The sequence below is a fragment of the Rhea americana genome, unplaced genomic scaffold (genome assembly GCF_003343005.1).
Source record: "Rhea americana isolate MKP2758 unplaced genomic scaffold, rheAme1 scaffold_21, whole genome shotgun sequence".
NCBI lineage: Eukaryota > Metazoa > Chordata > Aves > Rheiformes > Rheidae > Rhea > Rhea americana.
Genome location: NW_028186258.1, coordinates 6,178,242 through 6,189,100, shown reverse-complemented (window position 1 = coordinate 6,189,100; position 10,859 = coordinate 6,178,242). Strand labels below are relative to the sequence as shown.

Here is a 10,859-nt window from a genome sequence, read left to right as displayed (position 1 = left end):
AAGAAGAAGAAGAAGTCAAACGGTTGCAGATCAGAGAAGTGCTGGTAATTTATTTCCTGGCTACACACTGGGCACCTTTGAGGTAGTGTTGTCTCAACAGTGTCCTAGATCTCCCCCCCCCAGTCTCTTTGTACAGAAAATGAAGAAAGCTGCTGCAGGCTAGCAGTGGTGCACTGCTGAGCTTGGCTGCCTCGAGCAGATCTATCAAGGGAAAAAGGGAACATCTCCAAATCAAGTGCAGAATATAAAAAGGCAAAACGAGAATTTCTGCCAAAAGCAGCAAAAATGGTAGGGAAAAGGGGGTGGGGGGGAGAAAGCAGAAGGAAAAAGAACCCACCCACCGGCATCCTCCCCTGCTTCCTGCCATCTCCCCCCAACACACCTCACTCCTCTCGCCCTCACCCTTACTTTCGCTCTCCCTCCCTTTTTTATTTTATTTTATTTTTTTTTTCTGAAAGCAGAAAGCTGAACTGCCAACTCTTTCACATACTACCCACCAGATGAGGTGGGGCCTCTCTCCGGCAACCACTTAGCTCCAGAAATGATGTGAGGGTAGAAAAAGGCCACTCTGCTGGAAATTGTCACTCTTACACAAGCTGGCTCTATTCAGTCCCTGATCAAAGCACTGCCTTACAGAGAAAGTCGATTTGCACGCCCTGGGACAAAATAATCTAATTTACAAGCTCAGGCTATAGAACTTTCTTTATGGAAGAGAAGGGGGGGGGGAAAAAAGAAAAGAAAAACCACACAAACCAACGCCCTCCCCACCAGAAATATCATCTACGATTTCTTGCTGCTTAAGACAGCAGAAAGAGGAATTTTAGCATATTAATCTCAAGACAAGATAAGTTTATACTTGTCTGTGTAAACAGTTTATTCGCTGCAGGAATCGGGAGTTTGCAAGGGAACTGCATTAGCGAGTTAATTTTCACGAGCAAGACGGCTCCACGACTCGGGCCCCCTCAGAGCAGGGCACAGAAAGTTTGGAAGGCACCTACTTCCCACAAACGTTCCTCTTGTGGGAAGCCAGCAGATCCTATTTCCTGCCAACTTCCGAACAGCGTGCTTTCGAAGCCCTGGAGCAAGGCGCACCCGGCAAAGCCCGCGCCTCTGGGCGCAGGAGACGCGTCGAGGTGATGTCCAGCTCCCGGGGACCCGGCTCCGGCACGGGCAGCCACGGCCTTCCGCCCCATGGGCRGCCAACTGGGGCAGCCCTGCCTCGAATGCCAAGCCGGAAGCCAAATCCGGTGCCTCGGAAAACCCCTGATTAGCACCCAACTTGCAGGGAATGGCCGAGCCTGACTCCRCGTAAGGAGGCTTTTGCAAGGAGGCAAGCGCAAGCGGTGCGCTCGTGGGTGCGGCGAACGCCGCAAACACCTTCCTCCCGTCCCCTTCCTTCCACCTGCATGGTTGCCTAGGTCAGCATGTCCCATACATCTCTCACCGCCTCAGGGCCCAGCACAGGCCCTYGCCTACGGCCAAACCCCAACCCTGCAGCTGGCTAGTGCAGGTACTTACCGGAAAATGAGGTAGAGAAACTTGACCGTTGGCCTTAACGCTCCGATGCATTTCCCTCTGGAGCTGCTTCTTGCTCCCGAGTCTGTACGGAGGGATCCCATCCCTGGCATGAGAGAGAGGCACCGTCAGCAGGACGTGTGGGCTCTCTGAGCGCAAACCACAGCGCTGCGGAGTCCAGCTCATTAGTTTGATTACAATTACCTCAGGTTCTAATCAAGCCTCTTCTCTAAAGTAACCTGAGCACTCCACAAGCCCACCAACGAATGGATGAGCAGTAGCTAAGTACAGGCTGAAAAGCAAACCRAAGGCAATGCCACCATGGGAAGACACCCAGAAGATCCCATTAGCCTCACTTACAGAATCACAAAATCACAGAATCACAGAATGGTTGAGGTTGGAAGGGACCTCTGGAGATCATCTAGTCCAAACTCCTGCTCAAGCAGGGTCACCTAGAATATGTTAGACAGGATTGTGTCCAGGCAGGTTTTGAGTATCTCCAGAGAAGGAGACTCCACAACCTCTCTGGGCAACCTGTTCCAGACTTCTGAAGTGTCTTGCAGAAAGGACCTTCCAAGGCGAGGTTTCAGCATCAGCCCTGCACACTTGTGCTCGTAACTGCTGAATTAAGCTCTTTATGGCAGCAACTTTCTTCTAAAACACTGCCTGGGGTGCCAGCAGTGTGGACACAAGAAGGAAGAGGCTGAAGACGGATGGCTACACGCTAGCACTGCTCAAGGGCTGAGAGGTTTCTCCTGCCCGAGACTGGCAAGCACAGGCAGGCTGCTGCGAGGGGCGAGAAAACCCGGGCCATGCCCTCCTGGGTACGACGTTTCTCCCCTCGGCCACATCGGCTCCTCGCAAGGAAGCCAGGAGAACAAACCAGGTACGGAGCACAGGTGAGGAAAAGCACACGGCGCCGCTCGCTTGAGGCAACGTGGCCTGTTTTCATCCGGCCAGGCCCAAAAATTACCTTCACTAGGATTAAAGGGCCTTCTACAGACAGTGGGGACAACCAGAAGAGCATGCCCGGAAATCCTGAATGTCTAATTCCACCCCTTGTCTGAATAACTGGCTGAATAACCTTGATCTCCGGTCTAGTCCCTTTTATCTGTCTGCCCCCACATCTTACTCATCTCCCGAGTGGAGAAAGCAGCTCCCATCCTTTCCGGGCAGGAGGACGCCAGCAAAGGCTGACTGCTCACCCAGGGCTGGTGCCAGAGAGGACAATATCCCACAGCATGCCGACATGGCACGTCCTGTGGCCACGTGGACGCACGCGTGCCCAACTTTCGGATGTGCAGCCRGAGACAACCCGCAAGAAAATGACCCCCAGGAGGTGCATGGTCCTTCCTCTCGAGGCCGAAGGGTAGACGCCTCYGCTGGGCGCTCCAAGTCCTGCCTCGGGCCCGGTGAAGATCCTGGCCTAGCTTTCAGCTGCCATTAAAGAGCAATTGCTTTAATAAGCCAAACCGAGTTGCAAAGCCCAAAGTCCAAGGTGAAAACCCAGGACTACAGAAAAAGTGCTCGAGGCCACTCTGCGCGCATCCCGCCGTGGGTCCCCGAGCCCGCGCTGGGCCACCGGCGCTATGCGGGTGGACGACCACCCCGCACGGCCCCGCGGGCCGCGGCGCCCGGCCGCCGGCGCTCCCGTCCCACGCAACACGCGGAATTCGGCGATCGGAGGTAGCCGGAGGTCTGGGGACGGCGGCAAGAGCGACTGCAGACCAAGAGCCCCCGCGGCCCGTCCCCGGGAAGGGGAGCCCGAGGCACCAGCGCCCGACAGCGAGAAGCGGACCTGCTTCTGCCCGTCCTCCATCAAACCGCGYCTCTCACGACCCTGCCTTGTCGGTCGGCTTTTACAGCTGGTAACAAAGTTTGCAGAATTAAACAAAAAAGGAGAAAAAGAAACAAGAAGCCATTTCCCAGTGATGGGAAGGTTACGGAGCAGCTTGGGAAAGTCGGTCTAGAGAGCGAGGGGGGAACGTGACAGCCAGTTTGCTGCCCGCTCTCTGAATCGCTGCAGAACGAGGGAAACGGGTCGACGCCAGGCTGCAAGCAGCGGGAAGGGGTGAAAAGGGGAGGGACAGACGGACGGGGCTGGGGTTTCCCGCCAAGCACCGCACAACGAGGAGGAGATATTAGGGAGGAAATTAAAAAAAAAAAGAAAAAAAAATGCTAAAATAGGCTAAGAGAAAGCACATTTGGAATAAAACGGTCGAGGCYGGCCAGCGCCTCCAGCGCCGGGCCCAGGGCCGCGGCGGAGGAGCGGGTCGGGTGCTTCAGCCCAACCTCTCCCCTTTCTCCCGCGGCAAACGCTGGCGCTCGCTTTCCTGGCTACTAAAAGCTGTGGGCTGAAGAGCTTCAGAGTTTAGGCACTAAATAGTAGAGTTTAATTATAAACATTTCAGCTAACCAGGCTGGTGCTAAGCCAATCTGTTTCTGGGGGGAAACACGAGTTTGAAGTCTTCTCTCCAGTCAGCTGCCATTTAAGCTGAGCCAATTATCTTAGCCTTTTGACTCAGATGTGCCTGACCTAACCTGAATGTAGTTTTACTGCTGCTTTGAAATATCAGACTCATGCGCATATGCATTCACTCCCATCTTCATTTGGCAACGGCTCTGAAACAAGCCTCTGATCTTGCCAACATCAAAAGCCTGGTTTGTAAGATAAGGTAATATTTGAAGTTTGCTCAGCAGCATTCCCCTGTGTCCAAAGTAAATCCATAAATAAGATATAAGCAAATAATAAAAAAAAAGCCCCTTTCCTCGTCCCCCCCCCCAATCAAGAAATGGATATATAAATTTGCATGATGCTTGGTGGCTATTATAAAATATATATACACAAACTGAACCTAGCATTTATAAGAAAAAAGGGCGGATTGTGCACTATTTGGAGACTTCTCATAACTCCAGCACAGTTCAGACTTAGGTTTATTAAAAAAAAAAAAAAAAGGAATCACTTCACTGCTCTGTCTGACAGACTTTCCAGAACAAGTTTTTCCTCTTCAGTTGATACCAGTTTAAGCCAAAAGAACTGATTTGCATTTGCACGGAAGAAAGGGGGGGGGGAAATTGGGTCCTGTTAAAAGAGTGGCGAGGATCTGCAGGCAGAAGCGCACSCCGGCCCGGTCTGCGGAAGCGCCGAGGGCCCGTGCCCCAGCGCGTTTCCAGGGCCTTCAGAGACCGGCAGAGTCAGGTTCCCCAAAAGGATGCTAATCCCAAACGTTTCACTGCAATCTTGGCACCGGCTCCTCGTTTCTGTGAAGGAAGTTTTACATCAGCCTTAACTTTAGCGGAGCCCTCGAGAAGTGCCGATCCACCTCTCCCGCTTTCAAAACACATCGAGCCCGGAGCGGCCCGGCTCGCGGGCAGCCCGGAGCCGTGCGCGCGGGGGGCCGGAGCGGGAGGAACCGGCTCGCCCGGCCGCAGGAACCGCTGCGTGCCGCGGCAGCCCCCCGCGCCCCCTCCGCGCCGCGCCGCGCCGGCCCGCGGCTCCCGGCGGTTTAATCAGCCAAGCTTCCCCAAACCCGCGCAGCCCGCACGGGCTATTGTTCCGGCAGGAAAAAACAGGCAGGCTCCTTTCATGCGCTGCTTTATGGGGAGCTCCTATTCACTTGTTCAAGCAAATTTCAAAGCGGCCTGCTACCCTCTTATCCCCTCTAAGCTCCCCTAGACTAACAATAGGCTGAAAGCGATTCAGTTAAGCCTTTCATCCACCATGCACTTTATTTCTCACTCAGTGCTCTCATCTGTATAAGGCCTACAATTGGCATTGCTGTGAAGAGAGGGTATAATCCTAGCCCTGTGAATCCCAAGTGACCCTACACTGGTCCAGAAATGACTAACCCAATGAATGCTCTGTTGACACATGATCACATACAACCAGAGCCAGTAAGGAGAAATAAAGAAGTCACCCTATGATTCAGCTCTTTTATTTAATGCCAATATTGTTCAATAAGGGAATCTGGTGGGACAACAAACTATTTTTTCTTTCTGTAATATCAGTTCAAAACACACATGTGTATTAAAAAAAAAAAAGCTTTTGTTAATGTATCAAGGATTTTTTCTTAAAATCCTGTTTTCCATTGTGCATCATCATGCAGCAGCGTTGACTATAAAAATCCAGAACACAAATCTTTTGGAGAGTGTACAGTAATCACTACACACAGCTGGCAGAGACTCCAAAGAAGTTTCACTTGTGAGACTGAGATCTTGGATACAGCATGCTGTCTAACAGACAGGTTGGCTTTTCTGGAGGACTCATATTCCAAGTGAAGATCATGACATGGAAACAGAAACATCTGCCTTCTATTCAGCTGAAGAAAATGATCCTTAAAAGTACAAAGTGAGTCCTACTATCCCTTCAATACCCAGACATAAAAGTACCAGTTCTCTCCTGCCAGAGGTAAGGAAACCGAGGAAGAACGGTCAAACGGCTTATCCAAACTTGCACACTCTTCAGCAGAGTCGGGAGGAAAAAGCAGATCCTGCAAGTCCTAGACAAAGCCACAAAACCATCCCTCATCCCTAGGCTCTGAAAACACTTGGACCTGCTCCGCACAGTGCCACTCAAACAATCCTTTGAAGACTGCCCCAGCCACATGAGATGAGCAGCTATTTGCTTCTCCAGGTCACTAGCCCTTTCAATGTACATTCTGACATTAATGATGAACCTTAATTACAGAAAGCACTTCCTACAGGAAGTAATCTCCTCCTCTTTGATGACTGATAAATAGCTAAGGAAGCCTGGCCTTAAGACAAAAGGCACAGAGAGATGCACTCCTTGGGACAGTCAGGCATCGCTATCAGCACGGGGAAAACATGTTAGCTCAGATGGCAACAGACGGATTCACCACCTTATTCCACCCCACATCTCCATGAACAGCAAGGCTACCAGCAGTCCTCAAAGACCATGATACACCTCTCAGTTCAGGTTCACACCTCATTTTCAGCAGACCACTAGTGAGAGGAGAGCAGAAGTAGAGTGACAACCCAGGAGCCATCACTCCACCGTTCATCAGCCCAGTTAATTTGCAGATGGCACATTTCGAAAGGACTAGGCGAACACCCAATACTTACACACTGCTGTCCGTCATCGACATGGAATCATCAGTCAGGGCATCGCTAGATATTTCACTATCATTTGCACTAGTTGCTGGGGCGAAAACRTAGCCAGAGTTCACATGGTACGGGTTAACAGGATCATTCCTCTTGAAGGACCTGGGGATAAGCAAAACAGCAATCTAGTTATCAGTCATTCYTGAGCTAGAGAAAAAGCATACAGGTTTAATGGCAGCACTTTCCTTAGGAGAAACATGAACTGGCTGCTCAGACCCTGCAAAAGCCTCCATCCATTGCCAAAATCYAGGAGCCCACAAGAAGCTTGTGGTGACCAGACCATATTCTGTCTAAAAGCTCCCTAAGTCCAACTTGAAAGACAGTGCTTTTGACTTTGGACACATGCTCCAGAAAATCCCAGAAAGCACCTCCAGGTGCTTTGATACCTTTGAAAACTTGGTCCTTTAAGCTTGAGGCCAGCAGGAGCTTTACTGTTGATATCAGCAGCTACAGGATCAAGAAGTTCATAGCTCAAGTCCCACTGAGAGCCATCAAGGCACCAGCTAATAAATGCTTAAGTCTACTCTGAAGACAGGAGCTAGGGCTCCCTTGGGAAAAAAAAAAAAAAAAGTTACTGTATCTGTATTGCCTGAAACAAGAGAACTGCCTGAAACTACTGGAGTAGGACCACCAAGCGTGCGAGTGAGCACTGGCAAAGCTTAAATCGCCTGTTTCAGGCTTGGCTTCCCAAAGGTGGGTGCCATTTTTCTAGTTTTACCAAAACTCAAGAGGTCTGCTTTTTAGGAGAGCCTACTAGCTGTTCCACCTGTGGTTTTTTTCTTTTTTTTCTTTTTTTTTTAGCTTTTGAGTTAGGATGGGGGAAGGGAGGACGGGGGATGCGAAGGCAGGAGCAGCGTGACSTGCTGCGGGTGGCACTGCGAGGAGGCGACGGCGGAAGGGGCATCAAGGGACACGCAGGCTCCCAGCACCGCCGGCCTCGACTTCCCCTGGGGAAGCGAACCCAAGAGCGGACGCAGGAAAAATCCCCAGGGCAACCCCGAAAGCTGAGGGGGGGGAGCAACACGGCAGGGGTCAGCAGGCGGGGAGAGGGGACCGCGGGCGTCCCCGGCCCCTCCGAGGGCCGCGGGAAATCACAGCCAGAACCAATACACAAATCTTGGGGGCGTGATAAGGGGATTACGCAGAAGGGGCAGGTTTGGTTCCCAGGCGAGGGGAAGACGGGGGCTGCTTAAGCCTCCCGGTTTGTATATCAAAGCCAACGGCCTCGTCCGTCATCTGATAAGAGCTGCCGATTCCTCCAATAATTAGGGCCGCTTCCCCCCAAGCCGGGGGCCGGGGGACCGCGCCGGCTGCCCCGCCGCAGCGCACGTCCCCCCTCCGCCCGCAAGGGGAAAAAACACTGGTCTTTACAAGGGCTTAAGTGGGGGGAAAAAGAAAAAAAAATAGAAAAAAGAAAAAGAAAAGGAAGGGGAAGCACTGGAGGAGAAGATGGGCCTCTCCGGCGGGAGAGGCCGAATGCAAAAGCAGCCGGGCCGGAGCGGGTATTTCGGCGCAGCTCAGACGAGGGGCTGTCCCAAGGCAGGCCGAGGCGCTTCGGCCGGGAAGATCAAGAGGTTAAAAAATAGAGATTGATGAAAAAAAAAAGAGAAAAAAAGAAAAAAAAAAAGAAAAAGAAAAGGATAGCCAAGAATGCCACAGGAAAGAAGTTAAATCTTTAGAAGATAAATTAATTCCACATGTGGGTGAAAGCTAAGTTATCCTGCTAGGAGGAAAAAAAAAAAAATTGTCCCCCCTCCCCCCCCCCAAAGAACATGCACTCTTCTAATCTTAATCAGAGGGATGCAAGGTCCAAGCGGCACTTCTCCGGTTTTGCTTGGATTTGGGGCAGACTGGGGAAGGGAGGCAGCTCCTCCAGTCATTTCATCTGAAACTGCCTCAGGCCTCAAGAGCAAAGCCCAAGACCAGGAGGTGCTGCTTGGTGCAGGTCCCCTTGGTGCAGGATGCTCCAGCAGCACCGCCCTGCTCCCAGGGGACCGGGGTGGGGGGTTTTGCCCGTCCTGGCAGGCAGGCCTGCTCTTCGGTGGGGTGGTGGCAGCAGCAGGGACCGCTGGGCAGGCGGGGGCGGAGGCAGCAGGTCCCTCCAMGGCTGGAGGGAGAGGTGTGTCCAGATCCAGCCTTCCACCCTACGTCATCAGAGAAAGTGGCCAGAACTCACTCATCTGCCCTGTCAGATACCGGGCTGCAGCACTGGCTTACTCTCTAAAACTTCACTGACCGAGAAMATGTTTATATATTTTTAAAATAAGCCCCCGACCTCATCTTCAAGACAACACCATCCACAAGTCCTCACATATTTTAAGAAATGTGATGGGGGCTGCTTCACCATGTTCTAATCTGACCACCTTACTCCAATAATTGTACCCAGATGCATCAAGTTGCCTGCAAGGGTTTTAAATTCCAGCGGAAAGAGGTGGTCTGCTGCCACAGCTCCTGCACACAGGCACACAAACACACGCGCACGCACACACACACACAGAGAAAATCTTCAAACTCAATATGCAAAGTGTTTTCAGCTGTCAGGTAGCAGTTGCTCTGGAGCTTCAAGGAGAATGTCTGATGTTTCTCAGCCTATTCTTATCTTGATGCGATGACACACAGCATGTAGCTCCCTACATGCTATGTTAGGCAATGGGCATATCAGAGGTATTACAATGCCATGAAAATTTCAGGGGGCTCTTGTTTGTACCCCCTATTATAGCACTGCAATGCCAGAGCTTTTATTTATTTATTTTATTGTCAAACTCCACTTCTTTGAAATAAAAGCTCTCTGGCAGTTCAAACCACAGATCTATACAAAGGGGAAAGAAAATCTGCAAGGAGCATTTTGAGGCAAAAACCGAATCTCATTAAATATTTTCTTGGGACAAACATCACTGGGCAATCACTAGTTTAAAGACCAAAATAAAGAAAAAGACACATGCACAAACCTGAAGAAAAAGTGTATTTTTACAGAACTATGTTAATCACCGCTTCCATGCTCTAATTGTAGAACACTGCTTCAAGCATAGCTTTACAATGGCATCATTTACTTTGATAATTGAAGCCAAACTTGGTTCCAATAACTTGACACAAAACGAGCTCCATCAGCGGGTTGTTTCAAAGGCCAGGAAGCACTTGGAGCCGGCAGAAGGCCATCTGCAAGCCCCAGCCCTCTCAAAGCAAGGCCAGTCCCACTGATGTTAGAACAGAGGACTTAATGGGAGGCAGATGAGTCCACCTTGGATTGAACAAAAACATACTCTGCGGCGGCACTGCAAAGGAAGGAGCGCGGCTCTGTGTACACAAACTTGTGCATGATAAATTTAGAACTGCATATAAATAATAGTTGGGATTCCAGGACAATGAGGCCAGGTCCAACGCACTCAGCAGTTTGGGGCAGCCAGTTTTACCACACTGCACCATACAGGGAGGGGAGTAGCTTGGAAGGACAAGGGAGAAGCTGAAATTCAAAATATTTCTTGCATTAGGACTTCAAATATATAACTACCAATTTGTATGCATATGCCTTTTTTTCAGCTAGGCTCAAACACTGTTTTCATTTGACTGTTCCTGTCCATTACTGGTGCTGGGGCCAAAGTCTTTCAACTTGTATGGTTTCTGTGGTCTCCAGTTTGCCAAGCTTCTGGCCGTGACTCCATGTCCTGGGATTTCCAGGTGGTCTCCCATCCAAACACTGGGCTGGCCTGAGATTGCTCAGCTTCCCAGATCAGGTGCACTCAGCCCAGTGCTCCCAACTTTTGCTATTATAATCAAATTGCAACCTAGTGAAGCAAATGCAAACAGCCTGCACAGTGCTTCAAAAACATAAAGCACTGAGTAAGGGCAAAAATTCTCCAAAAAAAAAAACTCCATCAAACATACTAGGATGGAGGTGTGGTTTGGCCATTCACCAGGAAAGACTTCGTGTCAAGCTTCAGCTCCAATCCTAAACGCAATCCTAAATGCTCAGTGATGAGAGATAACCCAGCCATATGCTCATCAGCTTCTAGCACATGCATGCACAAGTGGCTTCAAAAATGGATAGCTCAGGGAAAGGCTGAGAAGACTCTCAACTTGACTTCCTTCTCTTTTTCTCTCCATGGGGCCAAGAGATCTCAGCGCAAAAGCTCCTGGAAATTCAAGAGAAGGTGATCAAAGCAAAATGCACCACCTAATGTCCTGGGAGGGTAGAGGAACAAGCTGCATTAATCCCCAGACAAAAA

General features: G+C 50.6%; 1 protein-coding gene across 2 annotated transcripts in view; it reads right to left on the bottom strand.

Annotated features, from left to right (window-relative positions):
• Positions 1-10,859, bottom strand: part of AXIN2 (axin 2) — a 22,211-nt gene that overhangs the window by 8,461 nt on the left and 2,891 nt on the right. For both annotated transcript variants that reach the window (XM_085304722.1, XM_085304723.1), the window contains exons 2-3: positions 6,598-6,738; positions 1,519-1,621 (exon numbers count right to left, since the gene is read on the bottom strand). In XM_085304722.1, the coding sequence (XP_085160848.1) occupies positions 1,519-1,621; positions 6,598-6,738 (244 nt within the window). The remainder of the gene's footprint in view (positions 1-1,518; positions 1,622-6,597; positions 6,739-10,859) is intronic.